We start from the raw sequence: 21,336 nt of genomic DNA, 5'->3' as shown, positions 1-21,336 counted from the left end.
CACACTAATAAATCCTGGTAAGGCATACAGAGGATACACTGAGAACAGGGGTATAACATGACTGGCCCTGATCTTTGAAGTGATACAATGATACGATGTTGTGTCAATGTGCATGGACTAGAAGGAAATATATTACTATGGCAAATAAATGGTTCAGGTTGAAAAGAATCATTTTTATAACAACCTGTGAGCAAAAAGAGGACAACGAAACTTCAAAGCATTATTAAATTCTATACCTTTGTTTCCTCTTGAACAGAAGAGGTGCAGAAAGAAACCTATTACTCCCAGTTATTTTTAATGCTAATGGATTCTACTTTAAGGGACAAAGCAAATTCATTCCCTGTGGAGAAGCAGTTCAGGAGGAATAACTGAAGAGTATTCCCTTAATGGCCAGAGACCCTGTTACACAAGCTGCCAGCCAGATCTGCCTATATTCCTGCCCCATTACTGCACCTTTTCCATATCCACATCTTGGATCAGGGCTGCCTCGGTCAAGCTGAAGGAGCTCCCAGCTGAAGGAGGAGGATGTGATGATACCTCATAATGGTGTCAAAAATATACACATCGCCATAGCCAGAGACGATAGCCCTGTCTTGTTCCTATATTGACAGAATCACCCTGCACAGGAATTAAAGCCCTCAAGTTGTTCTTTGTTCTCATGTGAATTTATGAAGTCATGAAGAAATAATCTTTCCTACAGGTTAGAAGATTCAAATGCTTGGGTGCAACTTTGCCACAGGATCTCACCACCAGCATTTATCTATAACAGCACAAACTTGCCACAGGATAAAAAGCCCCAAAATTAAAGATGAATATTCACAATAAGTAAATGAAAAAGTCTGAAATATTAACTGATGTTTCATTCTAATTTTAATTATTTAGCATAAAATATCTCAATATTAAATGTTCAATATCAAGAAAAAAAAACCTGGAAATTTTGACTCTGAGAGACTGTTTAAAAATTTTATACCTTACATTTAAATTCTACAAGATACAAACTTTCTAAATTCCAAAAAGGAAATATATTTTTCTGCCTAATGTCAAAAATTGACAAATTATTTTCATATAATGTATCCATAATTTCTATTTTGATATTCACAGTATTACTTAGGTTTCAGGAAATAGTGAATCTTAAGAATTTCTAAGAATCTTAGTCCACCCTATAAAATCTGCCCTCTAGTGGTTCCCAGATAGTACTACATGCAGGGCAAATTACCTGAGAATTGGCAGCTTTCTCAGGGACAGGAAGGACAGCGGATTTTGCTTCCTGAAGAATTTTTGGCATGCCATATAAATGTCCGCCGACAAGCATCACAGTCACCAGGTGCAAAGTCAAATTAGAGCCCAGTGATAGGAAGACCTATAAACAAACAGAATCGATAACTTTTTTAGTAAAAATTAATTTTTAGAAAAAATACTGACATTTGTCACTGTCCCAGGTTCCTTTGTATCAGTTTCATCGATCTATGCCCTCTCCCTTATGTTATGAAACAAATCAACAGTATGAAGACTGTGGGAGTGAAGAGTGACAGTTTCAGAATATAAAAAATACCAATTTGCAATTTCTCCGTGTGTAAAACGGCCTCAAGAATGATAAGAATCGCCTTAGTAGTATTAGTGGTAGAAGCATATGCCCAGGAATGAAGAGAGTCAGTTCCTAAAACCAGCAAAACTGTCTTCCTCTTCACTGAGTAGTAACTAATAACTCTAATGATATTTACTCGAAATGGATACTGCCTTAGGTTATTTGATTACTGGAATATTTGACAAAGAATTACTACATCATGTATTAAATCACCAATTTTAAAAGTTTTAGAATCCAATAAAGTAGGAGAAATCCTTAATTTAAAAAATGGTGTTAATCCAAAAGTTTTTTTTTCCACAATATTTTCCCATGGAAACATTATTATTGTTAATGGATAAGCCTTCAAGTTATCCTATAACCTGGAATATTACTAAAAATTCTGTATGTCTTTATCGAATGCAAAAATAACCATTTCTGTGGAGTCTGTTCTTTTAAATAGAATGTACTTTTAAATATAATGTGATGTATAAACATACATCACATGCCCCAAATGTGCAAAATATGTACTATAGGGGTTTCAGATGTTGTGCAACATGAGGGTAACATATGTCTCATTCATTTATCAGTCTTCGTTTGTTTCAGAATGGCATTCACTGAACATGAATCACAGGCCCAGTACTAATGAAACAGAAATAAATCAGTGTCCTCACTTCAAACATGTGTCTCCCACCTCTCCTCTAAATGTATACCCCTTCTGCCCCCATGCTGTTCACCAGCTGGGCAGCTAAAGATTTTTCATCCTTAATTCCTAAAGAATGAAGGGCTGGGCACCCTGTCATTTGTGTCTTCCCGCCCAGTTTCTCTGTTCATTCAGCACACACAGATCCCCAGGGTGCAGTAACTAAACATTCAAGTTGAACAGGAGTAACAGTGGGGTTCAGGAAAAGTTGTTTTGCCTGCAGAAGAAAATCAGGTGGATTAATTTGAAAAGGTGCTTGAAGGTGTTTAGGAGTGGTCGTGTTCTCCAATATACCCTTCCACTTCCCTGCTCCAGGACTGCGTTTTCAATACCATCCTACAAATTTCCCATTATTCTTGAAGGCACAAATAGAATTTACAGCCCCACAATATCCTGTGCACCCCTCGAACACCACTTATCCACATGGTTTTATAACCGGCTATTAAAGGGCCTTCTCCTGCATTGGACAGGGAGTAATGTGACAACAGGGAGTGTGCCTTTGTCATCTTTGTATCTGCTGTGCTGCTTGCAATGATTGGCACATAGTAAGTGCTCAATAAATGTTTGAATCAATGACTCAACCATAAATATAAAATTTTTCTTGCATTGTAACTTATTTTAAACTTAGATTTGTTTCTTTAGTGTGCCAGGCATTTAGTACACACCTCTATAAGAAGTCGTTAACCAGGCAAAGTAAGATTCACACTCTCAGCTTCTGAGGATAAACCAACGTCAAGAGTCTTCTAGTTTTCAGAGCCTAATAGAAACTTACTTTGTTCAAAGACCCTTTGCCCTTCTCTGGTATGCACAACTTAGTAAACTTTTGTTTACTCTTTATTGAAAATAGGTAGTAATCACAAAAATAATTAAAATAGGTTCAAAGATGGTATTTAAAATTCATAGATGATAATTCAAAAAGGTATGCGAAAGCTAAGTATTTTTATAAACCATACCATTAAGCTTTCATGATGAAGTGAAAAAGAGGACTGACTACCTCCTCCAAAACGTTCCGAGTAGACCTCACTGTAAGGGGCAATCTCAGAGTTAGGCAGATCAATGGTTTTAGTCCACATCATACATATCAAATATTTTGGTTTTCTTATACATGGTCTGAGAATAAATTTTGCACTGTCCACATTGCTTAGTAAAATAATAGAATAACTGAATCTTTAATGTGGCATGTTTATTGTCAAATGAAATCTTACTATAAATACAAGATATATAATACAAAGCTACTCCTCGAAAAGTTAAAGGAAATGTCCCCTCATATTCATTAGCAGAGACTGTGTTGAGAGGATGATATTACACACGTATGGGAAAATGCTTCAAGTCACATAATTTAAGTATACTGTATTTAAAAAAGAACACGCTTCTAATTTGTAAATGAGACTTAAAATTATATTCTGGTTCAGTTAATCCACCTCTTATTTCCTCGGCTTTGCACCCTTTTTCGCAGTCTTGAGAATTTGGAGATAAAGAAAATGGAGGTTAGAAATGGACACGACAGGTGTAGGAGTAACTATGGAACCTACATCTCACTATGAAGTCTCATTTTTTTTTTCCTTTAGTAAACAATAAAAATAAAGACTCAGGTACACAAAAGATCAAAAGGTGACACAGTAGGTACGAATTAGTATAATATGCTTATTCGGAATGACAGCCTATTTTCTACTGATCAGAAGTTTATATGAAACTAAGACCATCAATTACTGTGTACCTAAACTTAGTGGAATACAAATAGGAAACTGCTTCATTTTTCTCCTGTTAACTGCTTTGTAGGGATTCCTTCCACTGTCGTTGACAGTGTTCTGGGTAGATCTCAAAGCTTTCTGTTCCTTTCAGAAAAGTAAAGGCCAGACCAATATCAATCAAAACTTCCATCTCACATTCAGCTAAAGCTCCCCTCTTTGTCCCAGTTCTTTCTGGATTCATGGCTCAAGGTCTACAGTGGGAAAGGGGTCATGGTATGACGTTTCAATACTCCTTCGGTCCCCCAATCTTCCACCTTAGACTTTTCCATCAATCTTCTGGCACCTTCAGGTTTGGGACAAGGGAGGGTTGCTTTGAGACAGAATGACAAAAATCTTTCCTCACTGCTGTAGTCCCTTCTTGGCTAACGCTGGCTGACCACTATCCCGCCACGAAGGCAGGCACCCCAATGCTCAACTTTTCATGGAATTGATGTGGGTATTCCTCGAAGACTTCGGAATTCCACTCTTCATCATTCCTCCACAGAGACGATGACCTTTCTGACCCTCTCCTAGCTTCACAATCCACCCCGCAGATTTTTCTCAAGATGACTTTAATCTGGTTACCCTGTGGGGTAGCCTTGCTCAACCATGAGATAATTAATCCCCAGTGTCATAATGCATTCCATGTATGAGATAAATTAACTTCTCTCCCATGCATATAGAATGATACTAGTTATGTACCATCCTTGGGAGGAGTAAGACAGAGTCACTCAAATCACTTTGTGATTCTGACTGAGAAAGATTGCTGGGGTATCTACTTGACCCACAGGAAATCCATGTGGCCTTATTACCTGCACCCCAAATTTTGCCAGAGTCACTCTCTTCATTACCATCACAGAAAAACAGAGCCAACTTCCTTTGTTCCAGATTTGCAAGGAGAGAAGCAGGTGCCAGTCTCTGTGTTCATGTAGCCCCTCCAAACTCCAGGGAGGACATGTCAGTCTCTCTCATTACACTGCCCTTTATAAGAGTATAAGGAAGCTTACAAACTTCTTCCTTTCAACAAGCATCTTGTGTGTATGTGCGTTCACGAGTCTGTGTGTGTGCACATGTGTGTGTGTCAGGGTATGTATGTATAGTACTTACAACTATTCCTGGAACTTTGTAAGTACTAAATAAATGCCTGCTACTATCTAGACAAAAATATTTTATCTCCAAGTTGGAATATAGTTATTCACTTATAATCTGCATACAAATATTTCATTCCATGTATTATCCGATAATTACTATGCATTTCCAAGGCATTTTTCATGGTTACATTTAAACAATGAATAAGATTTAAACTGATCATGAGGTAAGTAAGGGCTCTCCTAAAGGAGTTTGACTGGAATGATCAGGAAACTAAAGAAATCTGACAAACCTGACTCTTTACCGGCACGGTATCCACTTTATATCTGGCACCATCTTTGACCACCAGCTGCCTCTCTGCATTTTCAGTAACAATCGGCTGCTCCTTAGGATCAGATGATATTTGATATCCAACAGCCACGTCTCCGAACGTGCCAGCAAGCCGGGTTACATTAATCTGGATGAATCTACTAAGGTTCTGCCCAATAAGTACTGACTGGCGATCTGCATACAGAGCAAACACTCCATGCGGGTCATCATTTGCAGAAACAGAGAACTGTGTGATGCATTTTTCCAGATCCAGTTCTGCTCCTCCCTCTATAGAAACAAGCTGGATCACAAAATCTTCCTCTACCTCAGGTATATCATCTGGTAGCAAATGAACATCAAAGCTCACTTCACTTTCTCCATCAGCAATGGTGAAAAATCCTTTTGTAGAGAGAAAGTCTCCACTCATTTGAAATTCACTACTTATTTCCCAGTAAACCTTAAATAAAAGGAAAAAAACCCAACAACATTATATAATTCAGTAATTTAAATCAAAATCCTTTAAATTAGTTTTCCTCCATAATATCCAAAAAATAAATTTTAATTGAGACTCATTATTCAAAGCCAAACTCTCCAAGCAGTTAGTTAGTTGAGAAAGTATGGGGAGTGATGTCAGCATCATGAAAGTATATTAATTCTTTCAGGCTGTCATCTGCAATTTTGCAGGACAAGATTATAAAAATCTCATTTTGCCTACTTCTAAAATAATAACAATTTGAAGAGATAAAGAGGAGCAAGTTAATATTAAAACGCCAGGACCACAATTTCAATAATGAACCACAGACAATATTTAAAGGTAAAAAGTGAATAATCTGACGTTTCACATCAAAATTTGTTTTTGTTTTTTCAACCAAAATAAAATACCTATAAGATTTCAAGAATTAAGTTATTTTCCCAGAATTTTTTGGCCTCTAAACCATAAAGCTTCAATTGAACAAGTACAAGTTACAGGAAGAGAGGTAACTTTATAGAGAAATTTCACAAAATGTTTTTCTAGAAAACAAGTAACTATGACCCATTAGAAAAATATCCTGATTATTTACAAAGGCATGTTCTGTCTTAGAAATCAGTTGCTAAATGGAAAAATTACATTGAGAAATAAAGCCCTAAAGAATCTATTAAGCAATTTACAAAAATCATTGAGAGATTTAAGTAGGAAAACCTTCATGTTATAGCAAACAAGAAAATACAAAATAGTTAAGTCATGCTCTTCATAATTAATTGTGATTAAGATCTTTTTAATCTATTTGTAATAGAATTTAGAGATTGCTAGAGGTGATGCTGACTGGAGTGCTCAAAGGTACTTAAATGAACCTTTTCAGCTTCTCTGAAAACTCATGCCACTTCAGTTTATCAAAGATTTTAACCAGAACAAGGCAGTTTTTCTGTCTCTCTCAACCATGTTTGTTGGGCAAACTGCTGCTCAAAAATCAAATGAAAAATGATACCGTAATCTTTCCAAAAGTGCCCTTAACTCTTTTGACAAAGAAAGTAATGACCAGGGGCCCTTCCAGAGCTAATGGCTCCAAATAAGTCTTCACAGATAAAGATTCTGGAGCAAACTGTATCACTCCGTTGGGATCACCAAACTTCTGTATCTAAAAATAGAAAGAATGCAGAGTGGATGATGGGTATCATTATGAATGAAAATATAGTATCCAACATGTTAATACATAGATAGCTGAAGAAGTGAAAGAAACATAGAAATAATACTTGAATATAATCTACCTAGCTACCTAATTTTTAAAAACCTTTACTATTCTGATTGTTATCTAAAACAAGCAGGTTTTAATCTCTAAGAATAATGGGGTAAGTGTCCAAAAAACTACAATTTGCAGAATCTCAAAAGGACAGTACTTTGATGCCTGAATTTATCTTTATTTGCCTTATGCTTGTTTTATTTAACTGGTTAACTTTAGCTAACTTTTTTCTACTGGTTATAATACCATATGGAGAGAAGCCCATAGGCCTTAGGATAGTTAGTTTTATGTGTTAACTTGGCTGGAACATGGTGCCCAATTTTTTGGTAAAACTCTCGTCTCAATGTTGCTGTGAAGGTATTTTGTAGATGTGATTCATATTTACAATCAGTTGACTTTAAGTAGATCATTCTGGTTAATGTGTGTGGGCCTCACCCAATCAGTTAAAGGTCTTAGTAGCAAAATCTGAGGTTTCTAGAAGGCATTCTGCCACAAGACTGAAACTTAGGAATCCTGCTTGTTTCCAGCCTGCTTGCCTGCCCCACAAAATTCAAACTCAGGACCACAACGGTAACTCTTTCCTGGGTTTCCTGCCTTCTCGACTGCTCTACAGACTTTGGACTTGTTGACTCCCACAAGCAATCAAAACTCACCCACCCCACCCTTACTCTTTTTCTCTGGAGAAATCTGACTGATACTGACCCCAGACAAGAGTATTTCCCAAACTTAAAAGAAGATATTCAGTTCTCTACATTGTTTTCAGTAGCCCTGGTCCATGCACTTTCTGCCCCCGATGGACTAGGTGGTTCATACCAAATATACTAAATTCAGATCTAATTCAACACGTTGTTGTGCTAAGTAAGCAACTGCCATTCTTCCTTCAAACAATCTGACTTGTAACTAGTTAAAACTTTTTATGTATGTTGATGGCAAAGATATCCAGTGTTTAAGATGATATAACAAATACCTCCTCCCTGATAGTGCCAAATATTCCCAAAACACCAAATTTCCTTAAAGAGTGTAAAATAAGTTATTTCTCATTATATAAAGCCTTTAAAAAAAATAATACCCATAATCAGACTATGTAAGAAACTAATATAACAACCATAGGAATTATTGACTTCATTGGTTTGGTAACTTTCAATTCATCATAAGCCTGTAGAGTTTCGATAAATGTAAATTCAGTTTCTCATAACTCTATTAAATTCAAAAATTTGTGGAAAATAAAGTCAAACTTACTGTTAATGTAACATCTTTAGCTCTGGAGTCCAATTTTGCTTCTCCTTTCACAAGTTTAAGGTTAATAATGAAAGTCTCTTCAACTTCAATTTCTTCATGAGGATAGATTTTCAGAATTATAGTTCTCACGCCACTTTCTCCTTCTCCAAAGTAGAAGGACCCACTCACTGGGTCTGCAATGTCTTTGTTCTGTGCTGGTAATGCTTCCTGAGAATTAGGTCCTAATATCTCCCAGTTCACCTACAGGGTGTTTGTTTTTTTAACAGAGATGATCAGTTTTAAACTAAGAAGTACTCTGCAGGATGTGGAGTATTAGAAAAAAAAACATATACATATATGTGAAAATTACTCCAGAATATCTCCAGCAAATTCCTAGGTATCAACTCATGTTGCAAATATAAACTGCATACCTACAGAATATCAGTTTTCATGAATAAAAATGTCTAACAAGAAAAGAAAATTCTAAATTTCTGGTCATTTTTCATCATCACAGGATAACAAAAATATAAAAGTACATATTTAAACACATACATAATGGAAAAATAGAAATATTTTCTAAATAAATGAGTACAACATTGTCTTCCTATGTGCACAGGTTCTGCAACCAAAACCTATTTGAATAAGACAATAAAACCATGTGAAAAGTCTACTGTGTGTGCAACCTCTTCTAAATATACTTAAATAAATTCCTAATATAAAGTGATCTAAGGAACAAAAAGAACAAACTAAGCAAAAACAGACTCACAAATATAGTGAACAATTTGGTGACGGACAGAGGGGAGGGGGATTGGGGGTCTGGGAAAATGGGGTGAAGTGTTAAAGAAGTACAAATTAGTAGTTGATAGTTGGGCACGGGGATGGGGAGCACGGCAGAGGGAACGCAGGTAGCATTAATACGATGGCTAAGTGGAGGGCCAGGGGAGAAAGGGAGCAACTGAGAGGATCATTTTATGAACTATATAGATGTCTAACCAATGTAGTATATACCTGAAACTAATGTAAATAAATAAATTTTTTAAAAAATGAACAGAAATTTTTGTAAATTATTATTAAAAACAAATTTTTATAATGAATGTATTTTTAAAGCTTCTGTAATTTAAAATTGTACACTTTTCATGTCCATGAAGAATGACAGTTGGGCACTTCTCTTTGCTTCTTTTATCTTTCATCAGCATTGGACACAACTGACCACCTCCTTTTTCTTAAAACGTTGCATCCTGTCTCTCTTGGCTTATGTAATATTTACATGATACATACCTTACTAGGCTTCCTCTTCCTTTACTTCTCAATCTTCTTTGCTGGCTCTCCTTCTTCAGAACCCTAAATGCTGGGAGCCTGGGGCTCAAGTCTGTTATCCTTCACATGTCTTTCTACTCTGCTTAGGCCACACAGTTTCAAATGCCTCCATATGTGTCCACATCTTCTGAGTCTGTAGCCCTGAACTCTAGAACCAATGCTTGCACATCGCTCTGCCTACCTGGTCCCTTCAATGGGATGTCTAGTAGCTATCTCAAATTAACATGGCCAAAACAGAACTCTTAATCCCACACACCCCCCACCCCCCCGCACCAAGCTCCTGCATCTCAGTAAACAGCACTGTAATTTAACCAGTTGCTCATACATTATCCTCAATTCCTTTCTTTTCCCCAGCCTCCAAGAGTTCTATGAACTTTTCTTCCAAAACACAGTGTCTATTCACTTCTCACCATCTCCATCTCCACCCTTGTCTGAGCTGCTAGCTTTGCCTGGACAAGAGTGGGCAAGAGCCTCCTAACTAACAACCCTTTCTGCTTCTAATCTGGCTTCTTGACAGTCTATTTTCCTCACAGTTGTCATAAATGAGCTGCTTAAAATAACCACCCAGTGATATAGACATTAGTCCCCTGCTTACAGTTTTCTAACATCATTCTACCTGCACTTAGCATTAAATCGTTAACCTCTTTAAGACATCCCTGTGATCAAACATCTACTAACCCCATTGATCTATCCTGTGCTGTTATCCCAGCACCTCCAGGCCCCCCACCACATGGACCTCTCTGGACCTCAAGCATGCCAGGCTTGTAGATCTGCACTGGCTATTCCCCCTGCCCAAATGTTCTTGTCCCTAACAATGTGACCACTTATTTCAAATCATCCAGCGTTCCGCTTGAATATCACACTCTTATCATCCAAACTAGAGTAGCCGGCAGGTCATCCGCAACTGTCTCAATTTTGCATTCCTGCAAAGCACTTCGTGTTATCAAATAATTTTATTTTTATTTATTTGTTTATTGTTCTGAAAACCCTACTAGAACAGAGATGAGTTCTGTCTTATTCACCAGTGTGTTCTCAGTGCCCATAACATGAAAAGCATTTAACAAATACTTGTTGAATTAATGCATTTTATCAGAATCCATCATTTAATTTCTCAAGTGTTCCCTGAGGACAGCTGTATGCCTCATATTTTCATGTACCTCACAGGGCTTGGAAGCTATTTTATACCTACTAAGTAATTAAGAAACATTATTGTTTGTAAATAAATAAATGAACACATTTGATGAATAAGAAAATCTAACTCCAAATTCAACTATCAGAAATTATTTTTAAAACTATGAAAATAATAACTCTACCTGAATCTCTCCCAAGAGTCCTCCAGTCCGCTCCAGTACCAAGGATAAAATCAGTGTGGAATTCGGATTAGGAAGAGAAATTTTGCTTTGATTGAGAAATCTTACAACACCAAAAGGAGAGTCATTCTTGGCAATTGTGATTCTGCTCACTAGGTGGCGCCCAAGCACTGCTCCACCAGTAGCTCCAACAAGCAGAATTTCAATGGTCTCCGCAAATTCACTGCATAGCAAGAAGCAATTCTGTTAGTCTAAACATATTAAAATGCTTCTAAAATCCAAATAACTACTAATTTTCCAAATTGGTCATACATATTCAAGGCACAGTAGTCACACACCAAGTGAGAAGAAGAGGGTGCTCAGCTAGAAGCATGAATGATCAACTTCAATATTACATAATCTGGCTGTTATTAGACCCTCTTTGTAACTGCTTAATGCTTTAAAATATTACACAATGATTCCACATTCTGATTCGATTTTTCAAATCTAAAGGGAACAAAAATTATTTCCTCTGAAAAAAGTGACATATACAATCACAATGGTCTCCCAATCCTTTTTTCCTTACCCCAGCACCCCTAAAAGTCCTCACTTGTTTCTCAATGAGCACATGTATAATCTAAAATTCTATTATCAGTGAAAAACATAGATAAAAATTAAAACACAATATTCATGCTCTATGTAACATGCCCATATTACAGTAGTCCCCCTTGTTCAAGGTTATGCTTTACAAGGTTTCAGTTACCCGCGGTCAAACACAGTCCAAAAATATTATACGGAAAATTTCAGAAATAAACAATTAATAAGTTTTAAATTGCACGCTGTTCTGAGTAGCGTGATGAAATCTCCCACTGACCTGCTCCATCCACCCAAGACATTAATCATCCCTTTGTCTAGCATATGTATACACTACATACCTGCTAGGCACATAGTAGCTGTCTTGGTTATCAGATCAATTGTCCCAGTATCACGGCGCCTCTGTTTAAGTAACTTTTACAGTAGCTTAACACTAGGTCACAATGCCTATGTCATTTACCTCACTTCATCTCATCATGTAGGCATGGTATTGTCTCACATCATCACAAGAAGGATGAGTAGAGGGCAATAAGATATTTTGAGAGAAAGGCAGAATACATTCACATACTTATATTACAGTATATTGTTACAATTGTTCTATTTTATCATTAGTTATTGTTGATAATCTCTTACTGTGCCTAATTTATAAATTAAACTTTATCATAGGTATGTATGTGTAGGGAAAAGCATAGTATATTATCGAGTTCGTTGCCATCTGCAGTTTCAGGCATCCACTGGAGGTCTTGGAACGTATCCCCCATGGATAAGGGGGAAGTACTCTATTTCTGATATCATTAAATAGTATTACCTTTCATTGTCATCAATGATGGAGACATTTATAAAACTTAAGCTCTGCCCATGCTGAAAAATGACTGAACTGTCATGCAATATATAATCGACACCGCTGGGAGCTGCAGAGGAGTTCTGAGAGATGAAATCAGCTGTCACATGACCATATGTTCCATGCAGCCTCAGCACTGGAATCAGGATCATCCCGACATCTTCATCCACTGTAGCAGGAATTTGTAATTAACTGGTATGACAGATGAAGCAGCCAACTTTTATAAAATTCAGTCAAATTAAATGTGGCAATTAAATATAATGGAACAATACAAGCATTCAATTTGTCCATCATTTATTTATCACTTTAAAAAATGATTAGTGAAATTTTTGTGACTTATTTCTTAAAAAAGAGTATAGTTTGTCACAAGTTGAATTATAGTGAACAGTGTAAGTTAGAATTTAAATAACCTATTTAATCATTAGCATAGTCAGTCTTCCTGTATGTGCCCCATACAAATAAATGATCCTTCATTAAAAAGTGGATATTCCTTGATTTTTCTAATCATAAAATAAAAATATTTCAATAATCCTAAGTTGCTTCATTCCTAACCATTCAGCTTTGGCACACATAAGTAAAATTCAAGACTTTCCAAAAGTAATTAAAAATATATTTTTAAAATAAATGTATAAATATATAAATGCATATACAAATACATATAAAAGTATATACGTATGTATGTATATACACACACGCACACACATCAGAGAAAATTTACGTATAGGAATTCAAACTGAAAACGTCATGCTCAGGTACACTGTAATTCAGAAAGTGATGGTAAATTTACAAATAAAGTTACCGAACCTACCTTCGAAGGCAGTATACCTTGGGTCAAATTCAATGATGCCCTCTGCGTTATCGTTTTTCATTATTGTGATTTGGACAGTGGAGATGTTTCCTATTTCAGGAGGCTGATCTACCTGAAGTCCATTTTCTTGGATGGTAAAATCATACCCTCTTCAAAGTCATAAAAAATAAAATAAAATGAGTACATAACTGCCTAGCATGAAGTGAAGGGTCCTCTTAGCTCCTATAACATAGTCCTATGAAGCATTTTACTACTTTTAAAAATCCCCCACACTAAAATATTTTTTCTTTTCCTGAAATGATGTTTGAAACAGAAATCTGTGCTGCTCGCAATTATCATTGCCTGCATGAAACCAAAACTAATATATAAAGTTATTAAATTTAGGCACTGGAAAGATAATAAAACTATAAGGAAATTGGGAAGAAGTTGTAAAATGAACCTCTGGGGCTAGGAATGCACTGCTGATCACATACTACAGTAATGGACCAAAATAAGAATGTACATTAAACTGCAGTGCATTCAGAGTCGGAAACCAGCAGGGTTCAACATCAACATTTACAGTGTTAGGCTGAAAGAGTTACTTTACAGAAATAATGAGTGGCATGCCACTAAAGAAATTTCAAACTAAACCTTCAAGATTCAAGAAAATATTTTAATATCTGTGGAAACCAATTATAATCAATTCTTTAATATAAATGATAGTTTACCTATCTGATGACATATTTACGCAAATAACATTTTTTAAAAAAATTGATATTATTCCCATCAAAGAAAAGTTCTCACTTCCATAGTTTTATATCATTTTAATTCCTAAAGCTAAAAGATGACACTAAACCACTGTAGTCTTTCCTTCAATTCCTAAATTCTATTTACCTGGCATGTTTTACTCTACCTAGTTTTGAAAGGTTGAAAGCTGGTTAATATGATTACATGTAAGGCAAAATTAGAAAACTAGGAATTAAAATACTAAACGATAAGGGTAACTTAGCGGTAGTCTGAGATGCACTGTAGGTAAACTGATCATCATCATTTAATAACAAAGCAGTAAATTTTCCAGCAACTAGGTAAAATAGATTTATAATACCTTCCTTCACAGAACAAAGGAAGTCTAGAAGTTCATCTGGAAGAAAAAACTTATTTCCTCAGAATTAAACTTAAGTATGAGCTGCTTTTTTACAAAGAGGGCAAATGCCACCAGTCCTACTTGGTCAATAACACGGATACCAAATTTCACCTATTTAATTAAAATAGTCAGTGCCAGCTCAAATTTTAACACATTCAGTATAAGTACAAATTCATTCTCATCACCAGAAACACAATCATTTTAGGGGAAATTTAAGATTTGAAGTGTATGCAAGCCCATAATATTTTTTTCCCAGGAGGAATGATATGTACTCTAAGTCATTCCAGGAAATATTATAGTTTAAAAAAGCTTTAAAAGCATGGCATTTACATAACAAATGCAAAAACATTTTCATGCACAAGAAAAATCTCTTTAGAACTTATATAAATGCAAATGTTATTCTAGTTGAAGGTTTTGTAGAAGCTGTCAGTGCAGAGGTTCTCCTGGGCTGCTCAACACGTAGGAACTCGATAAAGGTGCTTCCCACCCTTGTCAATCAAGTCACTTTCACTAAATCAGAGAATGAGAGGGCCTCCATATGGTCAATTCTAGATCTTCAATGAAAACATGGGGCACATTAATGACTGACATCCTCTGATTCAATTTTTTTTACACTTTAAAACAGCTATTAGGCAAGCATTCACCCACAGAGAAGATACTACAGTCTTCAGAGATTCCAAAAAGAAATCTCTCACTCCAGCCCATTCGCAGGTATAATGATGGAGACAGGGGGGAAGCAAATTCCCCAAAGCCAGCTGACCTCTGACCTAGAGAACAATTACCCTATTTCCTTACCAGATTACTACACACCCATAGCATGTTCAATTCTCAGGGCTGTCCAGAGTGATTTCACACAACAAAAACACAGCTTTCAACTTTCAAGGAAAAAAATTATATTTTAGGATAATGCAGAGTTAATAGTTTTTGTCATAATTTCCTACCTTGTTCAAATGTCACATAAAATTATGAAAAAGTAGAGAAAGAACTATTTTACAGATCAGTATTAATCCCTACACAACCTAGCATTTACTCTTTCTCTCTTTCTGTTTTATTTTCTTTTCCTATTTTTCTTTGCTACTTTACCTTCCGAGGAGTTCCACTTTAGTAATCACTAGAGAGAATTCCTCCGGGCCTTCAGGAAGGCCGTCATCAAGTATTTCAATCTGCACGCTTTTCATCATCTCCTGTGCTTCGAAGAGGAGCTCCCCTGGTGCAGGGATGAAATCCCAGCCCGCCTCTGCTGTCCCACTCACGGTCTCATACCAGAGCCTCACGCGGCCGAAAGATCCGCCTGATCGGACGACTGTGATGTTCGCCTAGGTGAGAAGAGGTGTTTTTTGGTTTTTTTTTTTTTTGACTTGGATGATTAATCTACTGGACAGTACTTAATTTAGCCTCTAATTCTATTTACCAGGATTATGTTTAAATTATATATAAATTTGTAAAAGTATATAAATTGCATGTTAAAAAATGTTAGAAGCTAATTAATCGGTTTGTGAAAACTTTGGAATATGAACAAGGAAACACATTTTAAAGATCACTCGCAATATAAAAAAAAAAAATGATACTTCATAGTTAAAGGATTTCACACTCTACCCTTTGTGCTTCTTCTGCCACTTGAAGTTGCGCACGTGAAAAGGCGAATTGGCCATAGGGAAAGTCACTGGACACCACTGTGATATTGGCAGTGCTGCTGGATTCACTCAGTATCCCCCCCTCACTGACTCCAGTGAGCTGAAACTTATAGAAATGCTTTTCCTCAGGAATGTCATCATCCAAAGCCTACAGAAGGACAAAGAGAGCCATTAGTAGGCAGAATCTATAATATTTAAAGAAAAAACCTATCACATAAGCAACAACAACAAACCCTGGATATTAACCACCTCCTACGACCCCACCTGACACACGCATCCCCCTAAAGGGCGTAACAGAAACCAGTAATATTAATACCTGTATCACTACGATTGCCGCAGACTGTCCATCTCGCATTGTCAGTTTTCCCGACGTTTCGGCAAATTCCCCTGTGGATGCAGGGGATATTCTCCAGTACACTGTGACCTCCCCCCATATCGCTGGGCCACGAACAAGGCTACAACAATACACACATATATATTCAATATGTTTTTTATTGAAGAAAACTTTCCCCAGATATTTCCCATGTATTTTAACAATAAACAATTTTCATGTATTTCAGAAGCATTATACATTTAAATAACCTTATCTAGCAACTATAAACCAAAAGAAAGTCTTATAATTCCAACATAACACTCAAAGTACTAAACTCATATAAATCTGCTGGAGGATAATACTGGCAAAAGCTGAACACTAAAATTGGAAGGTTTAAAGGAATTTAAAAAAAATATGTAGACTTGCACTTAATACACAAGGTACTAAACACGAATAGCCTAACGAAGCTCTCCAAAGAACAGGAAACACTTCACACATGCAATGCTAATGGAAAAACTAACAAAAAGGTAAAGTTTTAACTCAAATTCAGCTACTTCATTAATACTTGATGTCCCAATCCTCATGAGAAAATCTATAATAAAGTTGCCTATGATCATCCTATAGTTATACAATAGGCCCTAATTTTAGGATACTTAGGATCATAACATGTTTGCTCCAGGTGACTTTCTAAGGAATAACTTTGTAGCTAAGACACACAAGCTTACAGAGATGAAGTAACTCTCTTATTTCAGATGGTTAGTGATAGACGGGTCTGAAACACAGATGTCCTTGGCATGGGTTGTTCAAATCACCCAAGAAACAGACACCTCCTCATGATCTAACTTCAAGATAGGTCAGGATATGTCTTCAACTTTTACCAAAAATGTGTTCTACTCTTCACAGGCTGTTACAAACATATCAAATAACAATGCTTAAAGAATATGTATGTATTGAGAACGGTGTATTTAAGGCATAAAAACACTAATTATTTACATAAAACTCTACCCTAGGCAAAGAAAAATGATGAAGTCCTTACCTGATGACAGCAGTGCCATTATATTTTGCTGAAGGTTCCCCAATGAAGACATGAGTAGAGGATGGCGCTATCCCAACTTCTTGCGAAGCTCCCTTACCTCCCCGAATGATTATTGATGCGCTACCTAATATGAAGATAATACATGTACAGCTTATGTAGCAAATTCATGTATTCACTTAGTATATATCTGGCAACGTTCTAAGTGCTTTACATATACTAATCTTATGAGTTAATCTTCATGACAATCATACAAGTTAGGTACCAGAATTATCCTCATTTTACTGATAAAGACGTTTAAGCATACTGAGGCATTCAAGACACTGAGACAAATAATTTGTCCGAGATCACATTTTAGTGAAAGGGGCAGGAGAAAGTAGGTGATAATTCCACTATCACCCCCATGATAAGCACGTACTCTTCTCCCATTTGCATTAATCCACTTCTACAGTAACCATTTTGCGGCTCACTATAATTGGCTATCTGGCTGGCTATGTCTATTAGTTATGTGGCAAAAGCAAGAATTCTTTGGGGTACTTTTTATTTTTAATTTTCTGACTTATTTGCTTATAAGCATTTCTAAGAATATATCAAAATTCCTACTAAAATAGAAATAAAAACCATATCAAGTAATTTAAGTCATATTATAATTTGGCAGTAGCTTCAAAATTGTTTCCAGAAGCACACATTAGAATTTTGTGAAACAAAGGACTGGATTATTGTACTCTCACTTTCTATGACAATGGATTAATGAAACCAAGAGTGGTTTGTCATGTGCAAGTATGTCTCAGTTAGAAGTATATTATGAACTTTTTTATATTAATAAATGATTTACCATGATCCACTGGTATATACTTGTTCTTGTATCTACTTATCCTATATGACATTAACCCTCACAGGTATTTTGAGATGATGCAGACAACCGAGCTAACTTCTGGCTTACAGAAGAATAATGTGCAATGACATGATTCTCAATGACAGGCTTGTTGGAAAGCACTCCAGATAAAAATGCAAGATTACGTATCCTAGGTATATACAGTGATACTCTACAATTCTGAGAATTTCTTTGACCACAGAATTCTGCTTTTCTGGCCACAGACCCTAGTATAGATAGGATGGAGCTACTGATGGCAAAAAAGTACATGCAGCAGTAAATAAGTTTTCATATTAAAGTTGTTGTGCCATTTTTTTATGGTTACTATTGTTTGTACCACAATGAAATCATTTAGAACCATTAATGCTTTCTCTCCATTTCTAAGAAACAAATTTTCATATGGATCATAGCCAATGAAAATTATGCTGTTTCTGAAATGTCAAAATATCTAATTACTTTCTGATGAAAATAGGTAAAGATAGGCTGGAATAGGCATAATAATATGCTTTTTAAAAATAACATTTTAATACAAAAGTAATATGAGGTCATTGTAAATATGAGTAAAAAATATAGGGATTCAAAAACCACTATCAACATTACAAGTAAATAATTCCAAACATATTTATGACATGCACATGGCAAAAATGGGATTACATGAACATGTAGTTATTAAGCCTGCTTTATTAACATAAGAATTACCCATGGAATTGTGTTCTGAATTTTTAATGTAATTAAGGCTTTTGCTGCCATAACCTTTTGAATAGTATTTTGTTATATTTAGATCTTTTAGGAAGCCTCCAGATTTTATTTGACAAACATTGCTAAAATAAACACCTTTATTTTTTTAAGTCACACAGCTAAGTTGTATGAAATCTTTATTTGACGTATGGCCTTACTAAGACCAGGCATTGTGATTTTAGTTTTAAAAATTCTTTAGCTGTAATACAGGTGGAAAATGACAGCTTTATATTTTTGTAAAGATTTTAGGAATCATAAAACCATTTTTCTGAGAATCTACTTTTTAATTTAAAAAAATGTGAATTTCTCTTACCTTTTACTGGAGATATTTCTACCTCATCTGTTGATATCAGCTGAATGGTGAAACGCCTGTCCTTCTCCAACAAAGCATCTTGAAGTGTGTGCAGTACAATGGTCTTCTGAGATTCAGTCTACAATGAATAAAAGGAATAATACATTTTCCAGATTGACCAAAGCCAAATTTTGCATGTTTTTATTAGCATGATGATGTTTATGTCCATAAGCATTTTTTAAAGTGTATCCTTTTTGTCTCCAAGAATTTTGAGTTGCTTCTAAAGAGTATTACTATAAAAAATTAGCTCTGACTATAAATCCTGTTCAGGTTCTTAACAGGAAAAAGGGGAGAAAAATAACATAGTCTCTAAATTTACTGAAAATTTTCAATCATTAAAAACCTAATCTCTTAAAGAGAGCTAAATGGTCACAGAATGATGTAAAGATCAAGTTCATAGGTTTAATACTTATGAAGGTTAAGGTTATCTTCCTATTACCCATTCTGACTCTGCCTTCCGCTTATTCCTACTTCCAATTCCTTCCAATTCCACGGGTTTTGATCTCCAGAATGCTCACTATGATTCCTTCCTTTTCTTATCTTACACTTAACTCACTAATTTCCTGGAACATCTATTAAGTTTTCAGTACAGGCTGGAAGAGAAAGATTAGAGGAAAGCAAATATAGAGAGGACAACTAGATTAATACTTCAAAGACATAACCATGACAGATATCATTTTTATCTTTACCCTTTCCTCTGCATGCTGATAAAACAACTCCAATTTGTCCTATGCATCACTGATTAATTTTCTGCAGTTTAAATTCTGTTGTTTATTCCTTTTCGTGTACATCTTAGTTCTGCAACTGCATTTTTCTTTGAGATTTTTAATATTAAAAAAGCATTATTTTAATTGCTTCATCCAAGCTATTTTCTCTTTCATAGTTCCTGATTCTTATTTTACAATATCTGTACTTTTAAAAGAATTTTGTAAGAGCTTCTAAGAAAATGTATACTCCTGTCTCAGACCTTATTAAATGTATTCATGGAAAAATCTATAATTCATAAGATGCAATGAATCACTGCCATCCACTTTACTTTCTGCATATTTTGAATTGGAGACTCTGATTGTGTGTCTGAGCTACAAAACATTAGGATGAGACATTGTATGTCAAAGCTGGATGAACCAGAACAGTGAGGCTGTTATGCAGTTGTACATGAAGTGTACCAGGTTGCTGATCAAAAAACTAGATGGAGAAAGTCAATTCCAGACTAACCTACAAACCCATCCTTCCTGCAAACAACTCTGAGAAAGGTCGGCCTTATTTACTGGGGGAAAAGATCAGACTATGGACCATTTTGGTCTGAATGTCCTGCTCAAAACCGGAAAACCTTTCTAATTTTCTGGAAAGTAGGTCTAGCACTTAGAATCTGGTAATTGGGAAATTACTGCTCATTATTACTGAGGAAAATCTTTACAGAAATTTTAAAGTACTTTCTAAATTCCTCTCGGGCCAGATGAGAAGTTTTCAGATCATGGCTAGGACATGAAACCTGGGTATTTCTTGAGTCACCATCTATCAGAATCTGAGAAATGAGTGGATGAAATATCTGCAACATCTGGCTTGACATCATTAACGTCATTAGAGTAACCAATACCTCAAGAATGGTGGCAGAATGTCTAAGTGACAAATCGATTGCCAGAGGGCATTGCTGATTAATTCCTTAATCACTTATCAGAAAACTGAAAGAAAAAAAAGAATTTGTTTCTGTGTTGTTTGGTGTTGAAAGCTCTTTTCTCTTGTTTGTGTGTGTGTTTGTGTGTGTGTGTGTGTGTGTGTGTGTGTGTGTGTGATTCTCCCCTTCTCCCCGCCACAGTGCATATAATTTCAAAAAAAGTCCAGACATAGTGAATACTATCATAGGCATTCATAAGTAAGGCTATGGAAAAGAAAATCAAACAAGGACAAATTAGAAAAAAACTCTCAGAGTCCTGATGGTGACGATACCTCATCAAAATGAAGTGTCCCACTCAGAGGACTGAGATCACCTTTAGCCGTCTCATCTATAGTCCACTGAAGTTGGACCGCTCCTTTTCCTTCTGGGGACCGGACGACTGTCAATGTCACATATGCATCAGGGTCATCAGATAAA

At 35.9% G+C, this 21,336-nt stretch overlaps 1 protein-coding gene across 1 annotated transcript in view; it reads right to left on the bottom strand.

The window, feature by feature from the left end:
* The window catches only part of ADGRV1 (adhesion G protein-coupled receptor V1), a 494,515-nt gene that overhangs the window by 310,736 nt on the left and 162,443 nt on the right, over positions 1-21,336 (bottom strand). The window contains exons 62-74 of the mRNA XM_023522723.1: positions 21,192-21,333; positions 19,206-19,323; positions 17,284-17,407; positions 16,251-16,389; positions 15,897-16,082; positions 15,384-15,616; positions 13,178-13,326; positions 12,337-12,538; positions 10,959-11,178; positions 8,350-8,589; positions 6,859-7,008; positions 5,376-5,849; positions 1,217-1,360 (exon numbers count right to left, since the gene is read on the bottom strand). Coding sequence (XP_023378491.1) covers positions 1,217-1,360; positions 5,376-5,849; positions 6,859-7,008; positions 8,350-8,589; positions 10,959-11,178; positions 12,337-12,538; positions 13,178-13,326; positions 15,384-15,616; positions 15,897-16,082; positions 16,251-16,389; positions 17,284-17,407; positions 19,206-19,323; positions 21,192-21,333 — 2,521 coding nt within the window. The remainder of the gene's footprint in view (positions 1-1,216; positions 1,361-5,375; positions 5,850-6,858; positions 7,009-8,349; positions 8,590-10,958; positions 11,179-12,336; positions 12,539-13,177; positions 13,327-15,383; positions 15,617-15,896; positions 16,083-16,250; positions 16,390-17,283; positions 17,408-19,205; positions 19,324-21,191; positions 21,334-21,336) is intronic.

This window comes from Pteropus vampyrus, unplaced genomic scaffold (genome assembly GCF_000151845.1).
Source record: "Pteropus vampyrus isolate Shadow unplaced genomic scaffold, Pvam_2.0 Scaffold11, whole genome shotgun sequence".
Classification (NCBI taxonomy): Eukaryota; Metazoa; Chordata; class Mammalia; order Chiroptera; family Pteropodidae; genus Pteropus; species Pteropus vampyrus.
Note: the sequence above shows the minus strand (reverse complement) of the source record. Positions and strands in the feature narration are given on the sequence as shown.